Below are 21,165 nucleotides of genomic sequence, written 5' to 3'. Positions count from 1 at the left end.
GCCCATCTCAGACTGCAGGGAGCATAAGGGGTGGCTGGGCCCATGGATCCTAAAACCTGGCCAAGCATTAGCTTCCTACTTGAGCCTCTAGCTTTTGGATGAAGAGAAGGATGCCCCTGGGAAGAGGAGTCACATGGGACCTGGACCCGGGCCCAGGGGACCCTATCTGAAGGTAATACTCTCACAGCAGTAGCCTGGGGTACAGAGGCATCTCCCACCTCCTGTGTTACCTTTGCCCGGAGGGAGACGATGCGGGACAGGAGGCCAATGAGGATGTCTGTGTACACGCTCCTCTCGTGGGCTTCATCGATGATCACCACCTTGTACCTCAGCAGCAGGAAGTCCTGGGGGGTGGAGGGCAGCGGCTGAGGTCTACTTCCCAGACCCGAGCCCTCCAGTCTCTTCATGTACCAAAACTTCCACTTGAGGGGCTCCTTTGCACCTGGCACAGACTCTGCACACTTGGCCTGGGGGAAACTCTATTATTTAATGAGCACCTACTAGATACTGGGCATTGTACAAGCTACTGTCATGCATTGTATGACTTCTGCACATAATGATCCCATGAGGAAGGCCCCAGTGTGCCGGTCAAGAAACTTAGCTCAGCTCCGCGCCCTTGTATAGGGGTTACAGTGCCAGCCACATACACTGAGGCTGGAGGGTTCAAACCCAGCCAGGGCCAGCTAAGACAACAATGACAACTGTAACAACAACAAAAAATAGCCAGGTGTTGTGGTGGGCACCTGTAGTCCCAGCTACTGGGAGGCTGAGGCAAGAGAATTGCTTAAGACCAAGAGTTTGAGGTTGCTGTGAGCTATGATGCCATGGCACTCTACCGAGGGTTGACATAGTGAGGGCCTGTAGCTCAGTGGCTAGTGAGCCAGCCACATACACCAGACCTGGTGGTTTTGAACCCAGCCGGGGCCTGCCAAACAACACTGACAATTACAACCAAAAAATAGCCAGGCGTTGTGGCAGCCATCTGTAGTCCCAGCTACTTGGGAGGCTGAGGCAATAGAATCGCTTAAGCCCAAGAGTTTGAGGTTGCTGTGAGCTGTGATGCCATAGCACTCTACCGAGAGCTTTAGATAGTAAGACTCTATCAAAAAAAAAAAAAAAAAAGAAATTGAGCTCAGAGAGGTTAAGTAACTCGCCCAAAGTCACACAGTAGCACATTGGCTACTGACATCATGGCTGACACCCTAATGCTCTAGCCCCAACCTCACTGGCCTTGCTTTGTGACATAAGACCAAAAACTAACCTTTTGGATTTCTTTAAGCAACACACCATCTGTCATGAACTTGATTCTGGTGTCTTCAGTTACATTTCCTTCATACCGGATCTGGTAGGAGACGACCCTGTGAAGATGGACCTCAGCTCAGGGCAGGTGGGTCTCCAGAGCACCGGCCAGATAGGGCTGCAACCACAGGGCCAATCCAAGGGTAGCAGTGAAGCAGAGTGCCCCCACTGGGTGGGCAGCCCCCACCGGTGACCCCAAGCAAGACCCAGACACCTCCCTAAGCTGCTCTCACTTCCAAAAACCTGGTCTCCAGAGAAAAGGGTGAGGGAGCCATTACTGCTGACCAAGGAGCCAGGCCAGCTGGACACAAATGTTTAAACAAGTGCCTGTACAAAAGTTAGCTAGGACATACTGACTCTAGGGAGACCTCCACAGGGACTGACCACTGGGGGCTACTACATACTCATCAGCTACATTAAGAGCATCGCAGCTGTGTTTCAAAGAGCCTCTGTCTTAAAAGGAAAGCCTCTGTCTTTTCAGATCTACACAGAGAAACACTGAGGATTAAATAAGACATCTGAGACTGGCTTTTAAACGATTGTGGGAAGGGAGAGTCTAGATGCAATAGGGTGGCCTGATGTGAACTGAGGTCCTGGTAGGTTCATCCCTGCCCTGCTGCCCCCTACTGGGCACACAGGAGACCTCTGCTTGGCATTCCCCAGCACTCGGATGCGAGGGTAATACTCTCTCCCAGCCCTTCATCATGGGTGTTGTTCGCTCTCTCCTCGGCGGCTGACAAGTAAATCACAGCTGTCTCTGGGAAAGGATACAGCACCATCCAACGACTCGTCCCTGGGAGGCAGAACCCTCACCGCTGTGACAGGTTCATCTCTCTGGCCACTCGCTGGGACATGGCCACTGCAGCCACTCGGCGGGGCTCTGTGATGCCGATGATGCTGTTGTCACTGGGGGAGGAAGAATAGAAAACATCAGCAGTGCTTGGCCCCACCTGTCCACCCCACAGCTCCCTGCAGTCTCACAGAAGGATTTACTGTCCTCACCCAGCTCTCACCCTCACCCAGGGGCCGTGGGGACTTAGGAAGTGGACAGTGCCAAGCAGCATCACTTTTCTGAGACAGAGTTTCACTCTGTCTCCCTGGGTAGTGCTGTGGCGTTATAGCTCCCAGCAACCTCAAACTCTTGGGCTCAAGTGATCCTCCTGCCTCAGCCTCTTGAGTAGCTGGGACTATAGGTGCCCACCACAATGCCTGGTTAGTTTTTTCTATTTTTAGTAGAGACATGGTCTCACTCTTGCTCAGGCTGGTCTCAAACTTCTGAGCTCAGGCAATCCACTTGCCTCAGGCTCCCAGAGTGCTAGGATTACAGCTGTGAGCCACCTCGCCCAGCTAGCATCACTTTCAATAGTGAGGGACAAAGCCCAAATGCCAACACACATTGGGTGTTTGTTGGGTGGACATTCATAGTGCCATAGAGTATCAGACCGCTGCAGAAGGGAGGGAGGCAGCCCTTGACACGCGACTGGGAAACATTTCTCTAAACAGGAGAAGCACGAGGTTCACAGAATACAATGTGGGGGCCTATGTACAAACAGCCCAGCCACAGTGAGCCCATCCAGGAGGGGACCCTCCCAGACCAAGTTCAGATGCCCACCAACGGCCCTCCCCACCAGCAGCCCTTCTGGGGAGGGCAGCCTCAGGCCTATGGCATGGACAGTCATGCAGAGCTAGGAACCAGCCATCACTCCCAGTCATTGAGAAACCTGCCTAGGCAATATAGTAAGAGCCCATCTCTAAAATAAATGTTTTTTACAAATTAGCCAGGCATGGTAGTACCCACCTGTACAGAAGAAGGATGCCAGGGACGGACTAGAGAAATGCAAAGAACGCCTGAGTTTGGATGACAGTGATATCCCAGTGCGGGTTCCTTAGCTATGACAACTGTGAACACCAGGGTACAATAGGCAAGGAAGGACTGGAACTGTCTGGACTATCTCTGCAACTCTTCTATCACCTAAAATCATTTCAAAACTCATAAGTGAATTGGAAAAAAAAAGCAACGTGCAGAATAGCATGTTGAACATGCCAGCAATTGGGCAAAAAAGAGAAAGAGAAGCTATTTGCACAGAATATCCCAGAAAAGATTCATAAAAAATGGATTTATGGCATACCTAGGGAGGACAGAGGGTGAGGGGTACAGAGTAGCTGGGGTAGGGGAGGAAAATCTTCTTCACTACAAATGGATTTGTAATTTTTGAATTCTGAACCACATCAATGTTCATTAAGAAAAATTAAGAAAATTTAAATTTACAAGAGTCTTTAGTTAGTATTTAGTTTGCCTATGTACTGTTCAAGATGCTTTTGTTTATATTTTTAGAGACAGAGTCTAACTCTGTGTCCAGGCTGGAGTACAGTGGCTTGATCATAGCTCTCTGTAACCTTGAACTCCTGGGCTCAAGTGATGCTCCTGCCTCAGACTCCTGCGTAGCTGGGACTACAGGTGGGTACTACCATGCCTGGCTAAACTGTAAAAAGGATTTATTCTAGAGATATTCTAGTAATATTCTTACTACATTGCCCAGGCAGGTCTCTCAGTGACTGGGGGTAATGGCTGGTTCCCAGCTCTGCGTGACTGTCCATGCCACGGGCCTGAGGCTGCCCTCCCTAGAAAGGATGCTGGTGGGGAGGGCCGTTGGTGGGCATCTGAACTCCGTCTGGGAGGGTCCCCTCCTGGTGGGGCTCACTCTGGCTGGGCTGTTCGTACATAGTTTATACCAAACATCTGCTTTCCTTTAGGCATCTGGGATTTTGGTTTCTGCCACACAGAGAAGGCTTCGATGACCCCAATAAAACCTGGTGCCCCGAGTCTCTAACATGCTTCCTTGGTGGATGACATCCTACATGTGTTGTAACAACTAGGTACCAGGGAAATCAAGAGTATCCCCGTGAATCTACTAGGAGAGGATTCCAGAAACTTGAGCCTAGTCCCCGGAGCCACCCCAGGTACTTTTCCCTCTAAAGATCTCATGTCCTTTCCCTATAGTAAATCACAGCTATGAGCATGACTCCACGGTGAGTCCTGGGGACTCAGACACACTCAGGAGGCTACACGGTGACAACAGCTAACACATCACTCTCTGAGCCAAGAATTGATCTTCCTTGTCATCCACCAAGGAAGCAAACCCACTCATTAATCCACATAATCCTATGAAGTAGGAGCTAGTATCATCCCCATTTCAACGATGAAGACACTGAGGCCCAAGGAGGTTAAGTGGCTTATTTGATGTCTCAGGGCACAGACAGGACCAGATCCCTGGGAGCCCAGGCTCTTAAAGACCTTTGGGGACCAGGGATCTGTGCTGTCACTGAGGGATCCACAGTGACCCCTACCTGCTGTAGCCCGCCTCATAGAGAAACTGGGGCACCTGCGTGGTCTTCCCACTGCCAGTCTCACCACACACGATGACAACGGGGTGCTCAGCCACAGCCTCCATGATCACTTGCTCTTCAGAGAGAATTGGGAGCTTCAGCCGTTCTTTCTGGCAGAAGAAAGGAAGTCAGTGTGTACCCAAGGGACCAGGGCATGTGTGCTGCAGGTGGCATCAGGCCATGACAGCACCACCATAAACCTTTGTGGTGTGAAGCATGTGGGGGTCCTTTGTTAGAACAATTAGCTTATCCTGATTAAGACTTTGTACATAGCACACATATAACCAGAATCAGCAGAGATGGGGAGCTTCGTGCAGACACAGCAGGACTACATAAGGTGACACAGTCTCCATAAGGGTGGCAGCTGGCACCTGGAGGGGTGGAAGGATGCACCTGCTGGAGAATGGGGGCCTTGGCAGATGTGGAAGGGGCAGAGAGCCATGGCTCACAGGAGACAGAGAATGGGACTGTGTCCTTTGGAATGCTCTCGGCTACTGCTGGGTTGAGTCTCAGTTGATGGCTTGATGACCTTGGTGAATAATCTGGTGCTGATTTTATCAAGTTGAGCATGCATGACCCAGCAATTCCTCTCCTAGGTATATACTCCAGAGAAGTGGCTTTTATGCATTTTTTTCCCCTAAGACCCATGGAAGGAAACACATTTCCTATCAGGACTCAGCACACACACACATACTATGTTCAGAAGGAAATGAACCGTGAAACCCTCTCATGTATAAAGCATGCTAACAAGTAAATTTTTTTTGTTTTATCTCTATTTAATTTCATTCCATTTACTTAAAATAAGGAAAATGCTAGTCATTTTATGACCCAAAGATGACTGACCTCCAGTTTGCAAACAGTACCCAAGAGAAACTTTTGCTCATGTGCTCATAAGAGGCAAACAAGAACATTTCAAACAGCAGTGAAGATGTAATAATAGCAAAATGCTAAAACCAGCCAAATGCCCAGCATCAGAACACGTACTTACACTGTGGCGTATTCACTGTGACAGCAGTGGGGTTAAGAATGAACCTGCATCAGCACATGATGTCACACAAACAGCATTACTTAGGCATATGGAGGGAGAAAAATCACCAAGAAAAGCAAAGGCTGAAGTCCCAAGGGATGGCAGGGACAGGAGAAGGAGGTTGAGCCCCTGACTGACCTGGGGGAACAGAGTCCCACACTCCCTGCTGCCACAAGGTGGCATCAGGCCATGACAGCACCACCATAAACCTTTGTGGTGTGAAGCATGTGGGGGTCCTTTGTTAGAACAATTAGCTTATCCTGATTAAGACTTTGTACACAGCACACATATAACCAGAATCACAATTTCATTAACTAGTACATGTTAGGAACAATGTACTGATATTATCTATTTTTTATTTTTAAAAGGGGAGCTGGGTGGCGCCTGTGGCTCAATGAGCAGGGTGCCAGCCCCATATACGGAGGGTGGCGGGTTCAAACCCGGCCCTGGACAAACCGCAACAAAAAAATAGCCAGGCGTTGTGATGGGCACCTGTAGTTGCAGATACTTAGAAGGATGAGGCAAGAGAATCAATCACCTCAGCCCAAAAGCTGGAGGTTGCTGTGAGCTGTGATGCCACAGCACTCAACCAAGGGTGACAAAGTGAGACTGTCTCTTTAAAAAAAGGGGGGGGGGAGCTGGCCATATTGCACCTGTTTCCACAATCTGCTCTTACTTGGTTTGGAAGCAGGTGCTCTATGGACCCAGCAGCCCTCCTGGCCCGGGGCCTCTGCTCATGCAGTGCTCAGTGTGAGACAGTTCCTCCCTCTCCTCAGCTGGTGCAGGGCTTTCAGCTCTTGGTCCTGCTGAGACCAGGACCTCTTAGGCTACCCTCTCACTTGATCTTCTTCTCCATGACTCTTGTCCCTGTTTCTTTCAAAAATTCTTATGCAGAGACAAGGTCTCACTATGTTGCCCAGTCTGATCTTGAACTCCTGGCCTCAAGTGACTCCCTCACCTTGAACTGCTAAAGTACGGGGATTACAGGCTTGAGCCACTGCACTCGGCCTCTTGTCCCTATTTACAGTGGTGTGTAGTTGACGTCAGCCTTCCCCCACTGGACTGAAAGCACCAGTGGGGTGCAGCACATTCCATTTCCTGAGCCCTATTCAGGGTCTGGCCTGTGGCACACACTCATCTGTGCTGATAGATGCACAGAGGGAACAGCCACCACCTGTGTTGGGCCAGACCCTGGGCTGAGTATCCTCTTGGTGCCCATGATGTCACCAAAGCCTCATGCCAAAATAGCCAATTACACCTGTAAGGTTCCAGAGCTCCTACCACGTGCCATAGGCTTTATATACCCCGAATCCTTTCATTGTTGTGACAACCCTCATTGTACCAGGTAAGGAAACTGAGGCACAGAATGAGGGGGGAACCTTAGGCAGGTGGAGGATCCCCATTTTGCAGGGGAAGAAAACAGGGCCAAGGAGATGAGCTAGAGTAGAAGAAACAGCTCTCGACTTTGAGTCAACTAATTCCTTTTTTTTTTTTTTTTTTTTTTGTAGAGACAGAGTCTCACTTTATGGCCCTCGGTAGAGTGCTGTGGCCTCACACAGCTCACAGCAACCTCCAACTCCTGGGCTCAAGCGATTGTCTTGCCTCAGCCTCCTGAGTAGCTGGGACTACAGGCGCCCGCCACAACGCCCGGCTATTTTTTGGTTGCAGTTTGGCCGGGGCCGGGTTTGAATCCGCCACCCTCGGTATATGGGGCCGGCGCCCTACCAACTGAGCCACAGGCACCGCCTGAGTCAACTAATTCCATTGCCCAAACTCTTATCTGTATCAGTGGCTACCTGGGCCAGGACGTGTAGTCAGAGGATGATGGTGACATGGCCAGCAGACACTTGGACACTGACCTCAATCACCCTGACTGTGTGCTGGTCCTGCGGTCAGCCCACCCTCACGTGCATCATGGATCAGAGCTCACTGATCTCCATAACAGCCCCAGTGGGCAGGCACAAAGAGAGGATTTAACTTCCCCCACCAGGACATCATCTCTTCGAGCCACAAACCACAGGGCAGCGAACCTGCATTTCAGGTGAGCGATTCACAGGGATGAACACAGCAGGCTTCACGGGGGTCCTGGTCAGGGTGGAGGCTGTGGCTGGAGGAGCAGGCACAGAAGTCCCAGCTGATGGAGGATGATCACTGGGTGCTGGGCTCTCGTCCCTAGCCTGCAGAGTTGCTGGTGGCAAGTGTGCTGCCGTTGTCTTTGCACCAGCCTCAGCCTGCTCAGTGGCTGGGACCTCGTCTGGCTCAGACTCCCCTGAGGATTCAGAATCTTCTACCGAAGGCTGGCGATTATGCTTCCGATGGGCCCCGCTGAGGCTGCTGATCCTTTCTGGGCCCTGGGCTGCAACCTCATCAGGTTTCCTGCTGGGGGAGCAGAGATTTCAGGCATGGAGGCCGTGGGACATCTAAGGCAGCCCCAGGCTGTCAAACACTTTCCAGAGGTCAGGACTCAAAGGCCACTCCCCTTTCTGCCCCAAGATCTTTGGACTTGCTGTTCCCACTCCCTGAAACACTCTTCCTGCAGATAATTCTCCTTCACTTCACTCTTTACTCAAGTTTCTGCCCCAGTGTCACCTAGCAGGGAGAATGGCCCTGGCTGCACAGCCCGAAACAGCTCCCTTCTCGCTCCATCCTCTTTTCCCGCTACATGTCCCATCTTCCCTCCATTAGGCTATAAGCTCCTTAAGGAAAAGGACTTTCTTTTTAAGTCCTTTTAAGTTCTTTTTAAGTCCTGCCTGGTCCCCAGGGCCTAGAGGATGACGAGGACATAGTCTACACTCAGTAGACAGTCACTAAATGAACAACAGAGCTTGCTGTTAGGGATGGCCTGGCCTAATGTAAATGAACAGAGCAGGATGAGACTGCAGAGCGTGGACAACTTGGGGAAGGTGGGCAGGCTCATCTAAGGGTCAGCTGCTGGGGGGGAACGTCAACTTGTTGTTGCCAGATGGTCCAGCTGGTCAAGATTAGGTGGGAACCTGGATTTTAATGTGAAATTTCTTATTTCTTAAACGTGGGCTGTCCTGGGTTAACTAATGTATCTCCAAAATTCCTGTCTACCCAGAACCTCAAAATGAGACCTAATTTGGAATAAGGGTCTTTACAGATGAAATTAATGAGGTCATACTGGATTTGGATAGGCCTGATCCCTCCTAATCCCACCAATGACTGTGTTCTTATAAGAAAAGCAAACAAGAGATCCAGGTTGAGAAGGAGAAAACCATGTGATGGCAGGGACAAACTCTGGAAGGACGCTATGTGACAGTGGAGGCAGAGGCTGAAGTGATGCACCTGCACGCCGAGGAGCACCACGGACTACTGCTGGTACCACCAGAAGCCAGGAAGAGGCCAGGAATAGGTTCTCTGGAAGCTTCCAGACAGAAGCAACTGTGCTAACATCTTGACTTTGGACTTCTGGCCTCCAGAATCATGATAGAGTAAATTTATCTTGTTTCAAACCACTAAATTTACAGTAATTGGTTACGGAAGCCCCGGGAAGCTAACATATTAGCAAACAGTCCTACTAGTCCTACTACCTTATTAACATTACACAAACCAAACCAAACCCGTGAATTGGCCAAAGCTAGCTCTTGATTACCTGCTGGCAACTTCTGGCCTGATCAGCTGTACAAATGCTGGAAGAAGCTACAATGCAGGACTCCAAACTGCAGGGAAACACCATTATCAGAGCGAGAAATCTGGCTGTCCTGCACCTTGTGGGAGGTTTAACACACCTAAGGCCTTTACCAACTAGAGGCATTTAGCAGAGACAATTGATCATCAACTACTCAAGCCACCACAAATATATTTCCTCAAACACTGCAACCCCAGAAGACCCCATAACCTGTGAGCCTTTCCTGGTGGGCTTGGTGGGAGGGAGAGGCTTTGGCCTCCAGGGGCTGGTCGACTCACTCTTTGGTGCGGTACATGCGGTCCCCAGTGCCCAGCTTGGATGTGGTATACAAGAGTCTCATCTCAGCTTCTGAAACCTGGACTTCACTCAATTTCTGTAGCATCTCTGCTCGCTGGGAAAGGAAATGAATGTATTATACATCTGCATCATGACACTCGAGGGAAAGTGACACTCTAAATAAAATTTCAGCATCCCTAGGGGAGTCTTTTTTTTTTTTGAGACAGAGTCTTACTTTGTCACTCTTGGTAGAGTGCCGTGCCATCACAGCTCACAGCAATCTCTAGCTCTTGGGTTTAGGTGATTCTCTTGCCTCAGCCTCCCAAGTAGCCTGGCTACTTTTTTTGATGCAGTTTGGCTGGGGTCAGGTTTGAATCCGCCACCCTTGGTATAGGGGGCTGGCGCCCCACAGGCGCCACCCTAGGGGAGTCTTTTTAAATGAAGTCTAAGGTTGTATGAAGGAGGCTCTCTCTGCAGCATTGAGCGTCACAATAGATGACTCTTGGCTATCCAGATGTCCATCAACAGGACACTGAATAAATAAAGCATGGGTCAGTCATACAAAGCCACACTCCCCAGCCATTATGAGGAGGGAGGCAGGTTCACCCATGCGTACGTGCACTGTTCCCTAGGCTACCTTGAGTAACATAGTCTCGGTAGTTTCTTTCTTTTTTTTTTTTTATAGAGACAGAGTCTCATTTTACTGCCCTCGGTAGAGTGCCGTGGTGTCACACGGCTCACAGCAACCTCCAGCTCTTGGGCTTATGTGATTCTCTTGCCTCAGCCTCCCAAGCAGCTGGGACTACAGGCGCCCGCCACAACGCCCAGCTATTTTTTGGTTGCAGTTCGGCCGGGGCCGGGTTTGAACCCGCCACCCTCAGTATATGGGGCTGGCACCTTAGGGACTGAGCCACAGGTGCCGCCCTCGGTAGTTTCTTTCAACTGGGTGACGGCTTCATGAAATTTTTGCTTTATTGTTTTTGAGATTGTAAATATAGCCCCCTTTTAAAAAAAAAAAAATGAGGTATTGGTGGGGGCTCAGTGGCTCATGCCTGTAATTCTAGCACTCTGTGAGGCCAAGGCAGGTGAACTACTTGAGCTCAGGAGTTCCAGACCAGCCTGAGCAAGAGCAAAACCCCATCTCTAAAAATAGCTGGGCATTGTGGCAGGTGCCTATAGACCCAGCTACTTGAAAGAATGAGGCAAGAGGACTGCTTGAGCCCAAGAGTTTGAAGTTGCTGTGAGCTACGATGCTATCGCACTCTACAGAGGGCAATAAATTGAGACTCTGCCTTAAGAAATAAAAGAAAGAAAGAAAGGAATAAAAGAGATGAGGTCTCGCTCTGTCACCCAGGCTAGAGTGCAGCAGCCTGATCATAGGTCACTGTAACCATGACCTCCTGGACTCAAGTGATCCTCCTGCTTTAGCTTTCCAAGGGTGTGGGATTATAGTGGTGTGCCACCATGCCTGGTTAATTTTCAAAAAATTTTTGTACAGATGGGATCTTGCTATGCTGCCCAGGCTGGCCTTGAACCCCTGGCCTCAAGTGATCCTCCCAAAGTGTTAGGATTACAGGTGTGAGCCACTGGGCCCAGCTCATATATGTTTTATACACACTACCATGTATATATTTCACAATTTAAACAAAGAACAAGGTACAGGACAGTGGGAAAAACACAGTGCAGTATTTAAGAAAGATATATGCAAAGAAGAGTGAGTCTTCACTCTACTAATCGCTCCAAGGACTGCACATCAATGACTGCTAAGGAGAGACCTGCATGCTTTCTGATGGAAACACAAGCACCTGAGGGTGGTGTACTTCTTGCCAAGAAGTCAAACTTGAATCTGACCAAGGTCAGCAACTACTGACAATTTGGGCTGAACATTTTTTGTTGTTGTTCTGTGCATTGCAGGCTGCTTAGCAATATTCCAGGCCTCCACTACCTACATGCCAGTAGTACTCCCAAGTTGTCACAGCCCAAAATGTTTCAAGACATTGTCAATTGTCCTTTTGGCAGGGAGGGGGATGAGACCAATCTGTCCCAATTCGGAATCATGGCTCCAGATCCAAATACTAATGCATAGGAAATTTGGAAGGCAGACAAGCATGTTTAAAATAAAATGTAGGGTGGCGCCTGTGGCTCAAAGGGGTAGGGCACAGGCCCCATACGCTGGAGGTGGCGGGTTCAAGCCCAGCCCTGGCCAAAAACTGCAACAAATAAAAAATAAAAATAAAAACAAATAAATAAATAACATGTAAAAAATCCATCACGTTGTGAGTTGATCTAGAAAACAAACGAATAAATCTAGGTGGTAGGAAACTCTACAAGACAAACAATCCAGTTTCTTTTGATTTCAGCACCTGTCACTGCACCAGTTTCTCAAACAAATAAATTAGAAGGGAAAAAGAAAAGCCAAACAAATGAGTGGGGCACTAACTATGAGCTAACCATAAATTTGACTGTTTACTGGATATTTGAGATTAAATAAAAGTTAGGTGTGCTAATGGTGTAGTGGCTATTTTTTTTTTTTTGAGACAGAGGCTCAAGCTTTCACCCTGGGTAGAGTGCTGTGGCATCACAGCTCACAGTAACCTCCAACTCCTAGGCTCAAGCGATTCTCCCGCCTCTGCCTCCCAAGTAGATGGGATGACAGGCGCCTGCCACAATATCCAGTTATTTTTTTGGTTGCAGCCGTCATTGTTGTTTGGCAGGCCTGGGCTGGATTCAAACTCACCAGCTCAGGTGTATGTGGCAGGCACCTTAGCTGATTGAGCCACAGGCGCTGAGCCATGTAGTGGCTATTTTAAAAGGTTCCTGTTTTTTGAGATACAAATTGAAGTATTTATGGATAAAATGCTCTATATAGCAGGTTGAACAGTGCTTATTCCCCCCAAAAGCATGTCCATATCCCAGAACTTGTGACTGTGACTTCATTTGTAGAAAAGGGTTTTGGAGATGTAATTAAGTTACAGGATCTCAAAATGAGATCATCCTAAGCATCTGAGCAGGCCCTAAATCCAGTGACCAGTGTCCTAACCATAGACACACAGAGGAAAGACCATGTGAAGACAGAGGTGGAGACTGGAGTGCTGTAGCCACAAGCCTGGGAGCACCTGGAGCCGCAACAGGCTTGAAGAGGCAATGGAATCTCCCCTAGAGCCCAGTAAGGGAGCACAGCACTGCTAACATCTTGATTTTGGACTTCTGGCCTCCAGAGTTGTGAGAGAATAAATTTGTTGTTTTAAGCCCCACAGTTTATGGCCATTTGTATGGAAGCCCCAGGAAACTAGTATAGATTTATAATAACTGGGACTTGCTTCAAAATGACTCAAGGGTGGGAGTGTGACCAGCAATTGAGATGACCCCAGACTGACCAGGGGCTGATCATTGCTAGAGCTAGTAAATAATGGGGACACAGGAGTTCATTATCCCGTTCTCTTTCCTTTTGTGTATGTTTGAATTTCCCAGGACCGACCTTTTTCCTTAAGTAAAATTAAGGGGGAAAAGTTTGAAATTCTCTAAAGAAAAAAAAAATTAGTAACATGAATGATTAGAAAAAGATGTGAGCAGGGGCGGCCCTTGTGGCTCAGTGAGCAGGGCGCCGGCCCCATATACTGAAGGTGGCGGGTTCAAACCCAGCCCCGGCCGAACTGCAACAAAAAAACAGCCGGGCGTTGTGGCGGGCGCCTGTAGTCCCAGCTACTCGGGAGGCTGAGACAGGAGCATCGCCTAGGCCCAGGAGTTGGAGGTTGCTGTGAGCTGTGTGACGCCACGGCACTCTACCGAGGGCAATAAAGTGAAACTCTGTCTCTACAAAAAAAAAAAAAAAAAAAAAAAAAGAAAAAGATGTGAGCACAAAATTTCTTTTTTTTCTTTTTTGTAGAGACAGAGTCTCACTTTATGGCCCTCAGTAGAGTGCTGTCGCCTCACACAGCTCACAGCAACCTCCAACTCCTGGGCTTAAGCGATTCTCTTGCCTCAGCCTCCCGAGTAGCTGGGACTACAGGCGCCCGCCACAACGCCCGGCTATTTTTTGGTTGCAGTTTGGCCGGGGCCGGGTTTGAACCCGCCACCCTGGGTATATGGGGCCAGCGCCTTACGGACTGAGCCACAGGCACCGCCCATGAGCACAAAATTTCAATTGTTCAGCTACAGTAACCACATTTCAAGGGCTCACTACTGTACAGGACCATGCAGATGCAGAACACTTCTCTTATTCCAGAAAGTTCTGTAGGCTGGGAGAATGCCTGCTGCAGAGACCATGTTGGGAGGACAGAGAGACACGCCCTCCCACCACTCCCCACTCTAGAGAGCTATGCCCAGACCTTGACGGGGGTGGGGTGGGGGCGGGTATACCTGGCTCTTTTTCTCCTTCTGTTCTAAGATTTTCTGCAGCACTTTCCTCTCTTTTTTGGTCAGAGGTTTCTTCTCCTTCTTCGACAGGGGAGGGGCTTTGTACTTCTTTTTCTTCTTCCCCGGCAGAATGAGTGCATTGCTTGCATCAACTCCTTTCAAGGTGCCTTTGTCTGAAAAGACACACTTGCCTCACCCACAACCCCAGAAGTCAGAGAGCAAAGATGCTCATTAAAGTCACCATTCTCCTCTGGGGTGGCTCTGTTTCAGAAGAAGGGGTCTGTGAGAACAAATCTATTTTCACAATAATACTATGGTACCCTCTTAAGAGTGTTCAGTGCATTAGCGTACTCAGTTTGCATCTATTTTTAAAAATAACGTTTGAAAGTATAAATAATCTAGATGGTTTTAGAAAAATTCAATGATCATATTACTCTTCAACTCCACCTACCTCAGAATCTTAGGGGAGGAAGGGCCTTGGGGGTACCTATTTCTGCCTTGCATCTGACACTGGGGTTCCCTCTCTGGTGCTCTGATATGGGCAGAATCTGATTCTTTGCTTAACTGCTTAGTTTGCATGTTTTCATTTACATTGCAAAGAGCAGGACAGGTTTTGTGACCTAAATTAAGAACAGTGAGACAGGCTCAACGCTTGTAGCTCAGCGGCTAGGGTGCTGGCCACATAACACCGAGGGTGGCTGGTTCAAACCTGGCTCAGGCCTGCCAAAAAACAACAACAAAAAAATAGCTGTGCGTTGTGGTGGGTGCCTGTAGTCCCAGCTACTTGGGAGGCTGAGGCAAGAGAATCATTTAAGCCCAAGGGTTTGTTTTGTTTTTCTTTTTCCTTTTAAGCCCAAGAGTTAGAGTTTGCGGTGAGCTGTGATGCCACAGCACTCTGCTGAGAGCGACATAGTAAAGCTCTGTCTCAGGGAAAAAAAAGAAAAAAGAACAGTAAGACAATTTTACTTCTTTTCTTGATAATGCTGGTACCAATTTTTTTTTTTTTTTAAGCTTAAAATTTTCCCTTTTTAAGCTGGTACCAATTTTTAAAAATTCCTTTTTGATGAGGTAATTTTAAGTAATACAACAATCTTCTTATCTATAGTTCTCAAATAAATGGAATTAAAAGCAAAAAAAGAAAAAAAAAAAAGGTACACAGTGGTGCTTTCCACAGGTTCCACATTGACTGACAATGTTGTTGATCTGACAGCAAATGAAATATGTGTTTACATATACAGAGTGTCCGTAAAGTTTGTATGCAATTTAAAATTTCACACGACCTTTATGGACACCCTATATATTCCTGTGTTTCAAAAACCTCTCAGTTTTCATTTCTACTATGGCAAATATCCATTCATGTAACTCACACTAACAAAAGCTCTTTGGGGATATCAATTTAAAAAAAAGGCAAAAGTGGGCGGCGCCTGGGCTCAGCAAGTAGGGCGCTGGCCCCATATACCGAGGGTGGCGGGTTTGAACCTGGCCCTGGCCAAACTGCAACAAAAAGACAGCCAGGCATTGTGGCGGGTGCCTGTAATCCCAGGTTCTCCGGAGGCTGAGGCAAGAGAATCACCTAAGCCCAGGAATTAGAGGTTGCTGTGAGCTGTGATGCCACAGCACTCTACTGAGGGCAATAAAGTGAGATTCTGTCTCTTAAAAAAAAAAAAAAAAAGGTAAAAGGGTCTTGTCCATGCACAATTGTTCAGCATTTGGGAGGCTGAGATTGGAGGATTACTTGAGGCCAGGTGTTCAAGACCAGCCTAGACAATATAACGGGAGCCCCACCTTTACAAAAAATAGCCAGGTATGGTGGCATGCACCTGTAGTCCCACCTACTTGAAAGGCTGAGGCAGGAGGATCACTTGAGCCCAAGGGGACCACTGCACTCCAGCTTTATAAACAGATCTAGATGCTGTCTCTTAAAAAAAAAAAAAAAAGTAAATGAACCAAAAAGTGTGGCTGGGAAGGCTCTTCAAAAAAGTCAAACTAAGTTGTGTTCTTTCAAGATCTCTCTGGTCCCTGAGAAAGATGGGATAAATGTTCTCTCTCTTTGTTTTTAGACAGTGTTTCACTTGGTGACCCTTGGTAGAGTAATGTGGTGTCATAGCTCACAGCACTCAGACTCTTAGGTTCAAGTGATTCTCTTGTCTCAGCCTGCCCAGAACATAGGACTACAGGTGCCTGCCACAATGCCTGGATATTTTTGGAGATGGGGTCTTGCTCTTGCTCAGGCTGGTCTCCAACATGAGCTCAGGAGATCCTCTTGCCTCGGCTTCCCAAAGTGAGCTACTTATAGGCGTGAGCCACTGCGCCTGGTCACAATAAATGATCTCTTACTATTAATGTGAACAAGAACTTTCCCCAAATCTCTGGGTCAGAGACCTCAGTCCCTCTGCTCAGAAGGCCTAGTTTCAAGTGTTGGCCAGTGTCTTTGGGTCTCTTCGAGGTGCTGTCCAGAGCCGTCACTGTTATTACAAAGGTTGACACCTGTCCCTGGACATATCCTGCTTCCAGAGCATTTCTTTACCTAAGCATTCTCATTTGAGTCGCAAACATATTTTCTCAAAACATCACTTCCAAAACTCTAATAGCTGCTGTGGTTGAGTATCCCTTATCCAAAATGCCTGGGACCAAAAGTTTTTACTTTAGTATCATCTATACACAGATGACTCCAAAATAGCTATCACCACCTGGACTTGCCTCTCTTGAACATCCAAGTCCTTGGCTGCTTGACTCTCTACTTGGATATCTAACAGGTTTGGAGCCACTCATACCCAAAGCTGTGCTCTCAATCCTCCCCACAAACTGCCTGCTTCACACCTGGGAATCATTTTTTTTTTGTTCTTGTGCCCCTGCTAGGACTTCAAAACACATCCCAAATCCAGGCACACCCACTTCTCACTTTCCCTACTGCTGTTTCCTGGTTCAAGCATGTCCTCCACCTCCCTCCCCACCACCCTTGTTTTCCCTTTGTCCTCTTATTGCTTTTTCTCAACACAGCAGCCAAAGTGATGTTAAAAATAAGCCCTCATCCTGCCCCTCCTGTGCTCTAAACCCTCCCATAGCTCCCTTCTCACTCACAGAAAAAGACCCAGTCTGCACCATGACCTATGAGGTTGGACGTGCCCAAGGCCTCCGTTTTTTCTCTCATCTCCGCTCAGGTCTTGACTCCAAGACAGGGACACCCTCCTCCCGGGCAAACCTATGGACCATCGTAACCAACCCAAGGGCCACTTCTGCTTCACATCCACACACGATCGATATACATTTTACACACGTGTTTCTCTTTGCCTATCTCCTCCCTTAACCATGTAAACCCAGGGTGGCAGGGGCTTTCAAAATCTCCTTCTCTGCTGTCTCTAGAGCCTAGGCTAGTACCTTGGACATAACGGGTTCTCTGGTTGAGAGAAATGACCAGCCTGGAGCTGAGCAGACAGTTCAGAGATTATACAGAGATTATAATCCAAGTTAAGGGAATAGATGGAACTACTTCATTTTCTCGCCAAATTCTCCATGCTACTATATGAGAGCGAAAGAGACTCCGAGTATTGTCCCATATTCACTGTTAAAACTAGGCTGTCACCACCCACCACCCCCCTTTAAATTATCTGCATTGAGGGTACCTTTCTGGGATTTCCCACCCCAGAGCTGTGAAGGCAGGACACCGGCCGGAGGACCCCTGCCCTCACTGGCCAGCCCTAGCAGCGAAGCTCTGGATGGTCCCTCCGGTGAAATCCATCTCCAGTCTCGAGTTGCCTTACCCTCTAGTTCCAGCCGCACAGGGGGCGGCTCCGGGGGACCCTTCGAAGGGCCGGGGCCTGCCTGCTGGCGCCCCCTGACGTTGTACCGCCGGCGCAGCTTCCCCATGGCGCCTCCGCCAAGCTCAGATCCCGCCAGCTACAGCACCCTCACAAACTAAAGGCCCAGCCCACGTGGGTGCCAATACCAGGAACCTCAGCCACGAGACGTGTGTTGTGCTATCGCGAGAGCTGGGACGCTGAGGGGCGGGGCTGAAAGTAAGACAGGGCGGGACGGCGGGACCGGTCCGGAGGCGGGGCGTGTGGGGTCGGAGCGCGGCTATTCAGAGAAGTGGGCGAGACCACCCTGAGGTCTCGGTCAGGTTAGGCCCAGGGAAGTTCTCTCAGGTGTGACCCGTGTGTAAATCGAATTATCTGCTAATACTAATTTGGCTACGTGAGAGTGGGAGTGTTGGGTCCCCTTTTAAAATACAATCCTGGTCCTAATACTACATTTATTTTCTCAGTTTTGTTCATCTGCATTTTTTAATATTTCTACAAGAAACATGTATCAGTTGTGTAGTAAAAAGGTGCCAAATATTTCCATCACGGGGACAGACGGAAGACCTAAAAGAAGGTATCTATTAGACAACTTTAAGCTCTCATTCACATTGTCTGTGATGCACTTGAAAATAATGCATTTTCTGAATCCTGTACTTATCTTGTGAATAGAACAGTTACATTGTAAAGTTTTTTTCTGTTAAAAGCATTAATTCGTTCAGAGCAAACATTTAAATTATATTACACAAAAAAGATAAATTATACTACAAAAAAGGTGAACTATATTATTTTAGAATTTTACAAAGGATGTAGTTATTTAAAAAAAAAATACTGCCCCATAAAAAACATAAAGAACCTAGAATAGGGTCTGGCTGCAGACTTGGTAAACAATAGATATTTGCTGAATGAAATAAACGTGTGAATAAACCAAGAATGTAATTGAATCTGGATAAGCTCCTCTCCTCAAAGAAAAATAAAGACAAAAAACAAAATACTACATTCAAGTGGTACAGGACAGGATTTAGGTAATATATAAGTAAACATTTTTTAAAAGCTATGTATTAATGTCAGTGTTTTTTTTTTTTTTTGAGACAGTCTCATTCTGTAGCGCTAGGTGGAGTTCCATGTGGCATCATAGCTCACAGCAACTTGAAACACTTGGGCTCAGCCTCCCAAGTAGCTGGGAGTACAGGAGCCGACCACCACGCCCAGCTAGTTTTTCTATTTATTTATTTTTATTTTTCTGAGACAGAGCGTCAAGCTGTCACCCTGTGTAGAGTGCTGTCGCATCACAGCTCACTGCTGTCGCATCACAGCTCACAGCAACCTCCAACTTCTGGGCTCAAGCGATTCTCCTCCCTCTGCCTCCCAAGTAGCTGGGACCACAGGTGCCTGCCCAATGCCCGGCTATCTTTGAGTTTTCCTATTTTTATGTTTAGTAGAGACAGGGTATTGTTCTTGTTCAGGCTGGTCTCGAATTTTTTTTTTTTTTTTTTGAGACAGAGTGAGTCTATGTTGCTCTGGGTAGAGTGCTGTTGAGTCACAGCTCACAACAACCTCCAACTTGGGGCTTTAAGTGATTCTCTTGCCTTAGCATCCCAAGTAGCTGCGACTACAGGTGCCTGCCACAAGGCCTGGCTATTTTTTTGTTGTAGTTGTCCTTGAATAGTAAGCCTGGGCCCGGTTTGAACCCACCAGCCCCAGTGTATGTGGCCGGTGCCCTAACCATTCCAGCTACAGGTGCTGGGCCTGGTCTCAAATTCTCGAGCTGGAGTGATCCACCCGCCTCTGTCTCCCAGAGTGCTAGCATTACAGGCATGAGCCACTGCACCTACCCGATTTTAGTGAATTTTAAAAATATATAATGAGCGGCCTGGAGCAGTGGCTCGTGCCTGTAATCCTAACACTCTGGGAGGCAAAGACGGGTGAATTGCTTAAGCTCAGGAGGTCAAGACCAGCCTATGCAAGAGCCAGATCCTTTCTCTACTAAAACTAGGCAGGTGGTGTGGTGGGTGCCTGTAGTCCCAGCTACTGGGGGAGGCTGAGGCGGGAGGATGGCTTGATCCCTTGAGTTTGAGGTAGCTGCGAGTTGTGATGACACATCACTCTAGCCTGGGCAACAGAGTGAGACTCTGTCTCAAAAAAAAAAAAAAGTATAATTGGCATATCAAACCTGTGTTTTCATGGATTTTGCTGCTTAGGTTGCTATTATCCAAAATTTCTTCTTAAATGTATTTATTTAAGTAAATTAAAAGTGTGCCATTTGGGTGTGGTGTCTGTAAGCCCAGACTGAAGCATGGGGCTTGAAGTTACAGTGAGCTAAGATCTCTCCACCGCACTCCAGCCTGGGCTACAAAGCGAGAGACCATGTCTAAATAAATAAATAAGTAAATATAAATATAAAAGTATATCCATTTAAAAATATTAAATAGGTGGTAGTATATTTTCCTATATTTTCTTCTAAAATATCATACATGGTATACTAAAGGATTACCTTCCAAAGGATGTAAAGAATATCCTATAAATCAAGAAAAAGGCATATACCCAACAGCGCGGGTGGATCTCATAAATATAAAATTGAACAAAAGCCAACCACAAAAGAATCATACTGTGTGATTCCATTTACATAAAATTCAGACACAGGCAAAATGAATTCTAAATTTTGGAAGAGATATAATGAATGGGAGGGGATGCAGGGAGGCTTTTGGGAGAGCTGATAATGCTCCATTTCTTAATCTGGGTGCTGGTTACCTTGTGTGTTGTTTGTAAAACTCAGTGACACGTTTGATACGTGTATTTTTCTGTATATTCTGTTATCAATAAAAAAATTCACTTAAAAAAAGATAAACACACAAAAAGAACGATCAAAAGATATGAACAGGCAATTCACAAACAGTGGAGTTAATAAAATGGCCAAATATGGTAATAACTCACCAGGAATCTAGAAAATGTAAGTTCAAAAATAAGACACAGATTTTCACTCTTTGGATTGGCAAAAGTTGCGTTTTATTTTCCAGTTTGTCTCCAAAAAGGAAAGAAAGAAAGAGAAAAAAGAAGTCTGGTTAGATTCGTTTTCTTTGAATGTAAACAAGATCCTTGCATTGCATTTCATTATTATGGCTCTTAAGACCTTGAAACCAATAATCCTCTCTTCCTCTTACCTTTTACACGATTTATTGATGAAAACTGAGTCGTTTGTCCCGTAGAATGCCCTGCATTCTGGTATTGGCTGACTATTTTGCCTGCTTCTTTTTTCTTTGTTCCCCATACTTCCTATGAAGTGTTGGTTTCCTCTAGAGGCCATGAGGCTCTCGCTCAGCTCGTCTTGGGGAGGCTCCGTCATAGGTGGCGCTGGTACTTCCTTCCGACTGGGG

General features: G+C 47.4%; 1 protein-coding gene across 3 annotated transcripts in view; it reads right to left on the bottom strand.

Moving 5' to 3' along the window:
- Positions 1–17,954, bottom strand: part of DHX37 (DEAH-box helicase 37) — a 41,301-nt gene extending 23,347 nt beyond the window's left edge. The window contains exons 1-8 of one of the 3 annotated variants that reach the window (XM_053588812.1): positions 17,756–17,954; positions 13,998–14,167; positions 9,641–9,753; positions 7,744–8,092; positions 4,648–4,796; positions 2,113–2,205; positions 1,262–1,358; positions 231–344 (exon numbers count right to left, since the gene is read on the bottom strand). In XM_053588812.1, the coding sequence (XP_053444787.1) occupies positions 231–344; positions 1,262–1,358; positions 2,113–2,205; positions 4,648–4,796; positions 7,744–8,092; positions 9,641–9,753; positions 13,998–14,167; positions 17,756–17,861 (1,191 nt within the window). In that variant the 5' untranslated portion in view covers positions 17,862–17,954. The remainder of the gene's footprint in view (positions 1–230; positions 345–1,261; positions 1,359–2,112; positions 2,206–4,647; positions 4,797–7,743; positions 8,093–9,640; positions 9,754–13,997; positions 14,168–17,755) is intronic. The other 2 variants (XM_053588813.1, XM_053588814.1) reach the window with 2 other exon arrangements.
- Positions 17,955–21,165: the final 3,211 nt, after the last annotated feature.

This window comes from Nycticebus coucang, chromosome 4 (assembly GCF_027406575.1).
Source record: "Nycticebus coucang isolate mNycCou1 chromosome 4, mNycCou1.pri, whole genome shotgun sequence".
Classification (NCBI taxonomy): Eukaryota; Metazoa; Chordata; class Mammalia; order Primates; family Lorisidae; genus Nycticebus; species Nycticebus coucang.
Note: the sequence above shows the minus strand (reverse complement) of the source record. Positions and strands in the feature narration are given on the sequence as shown.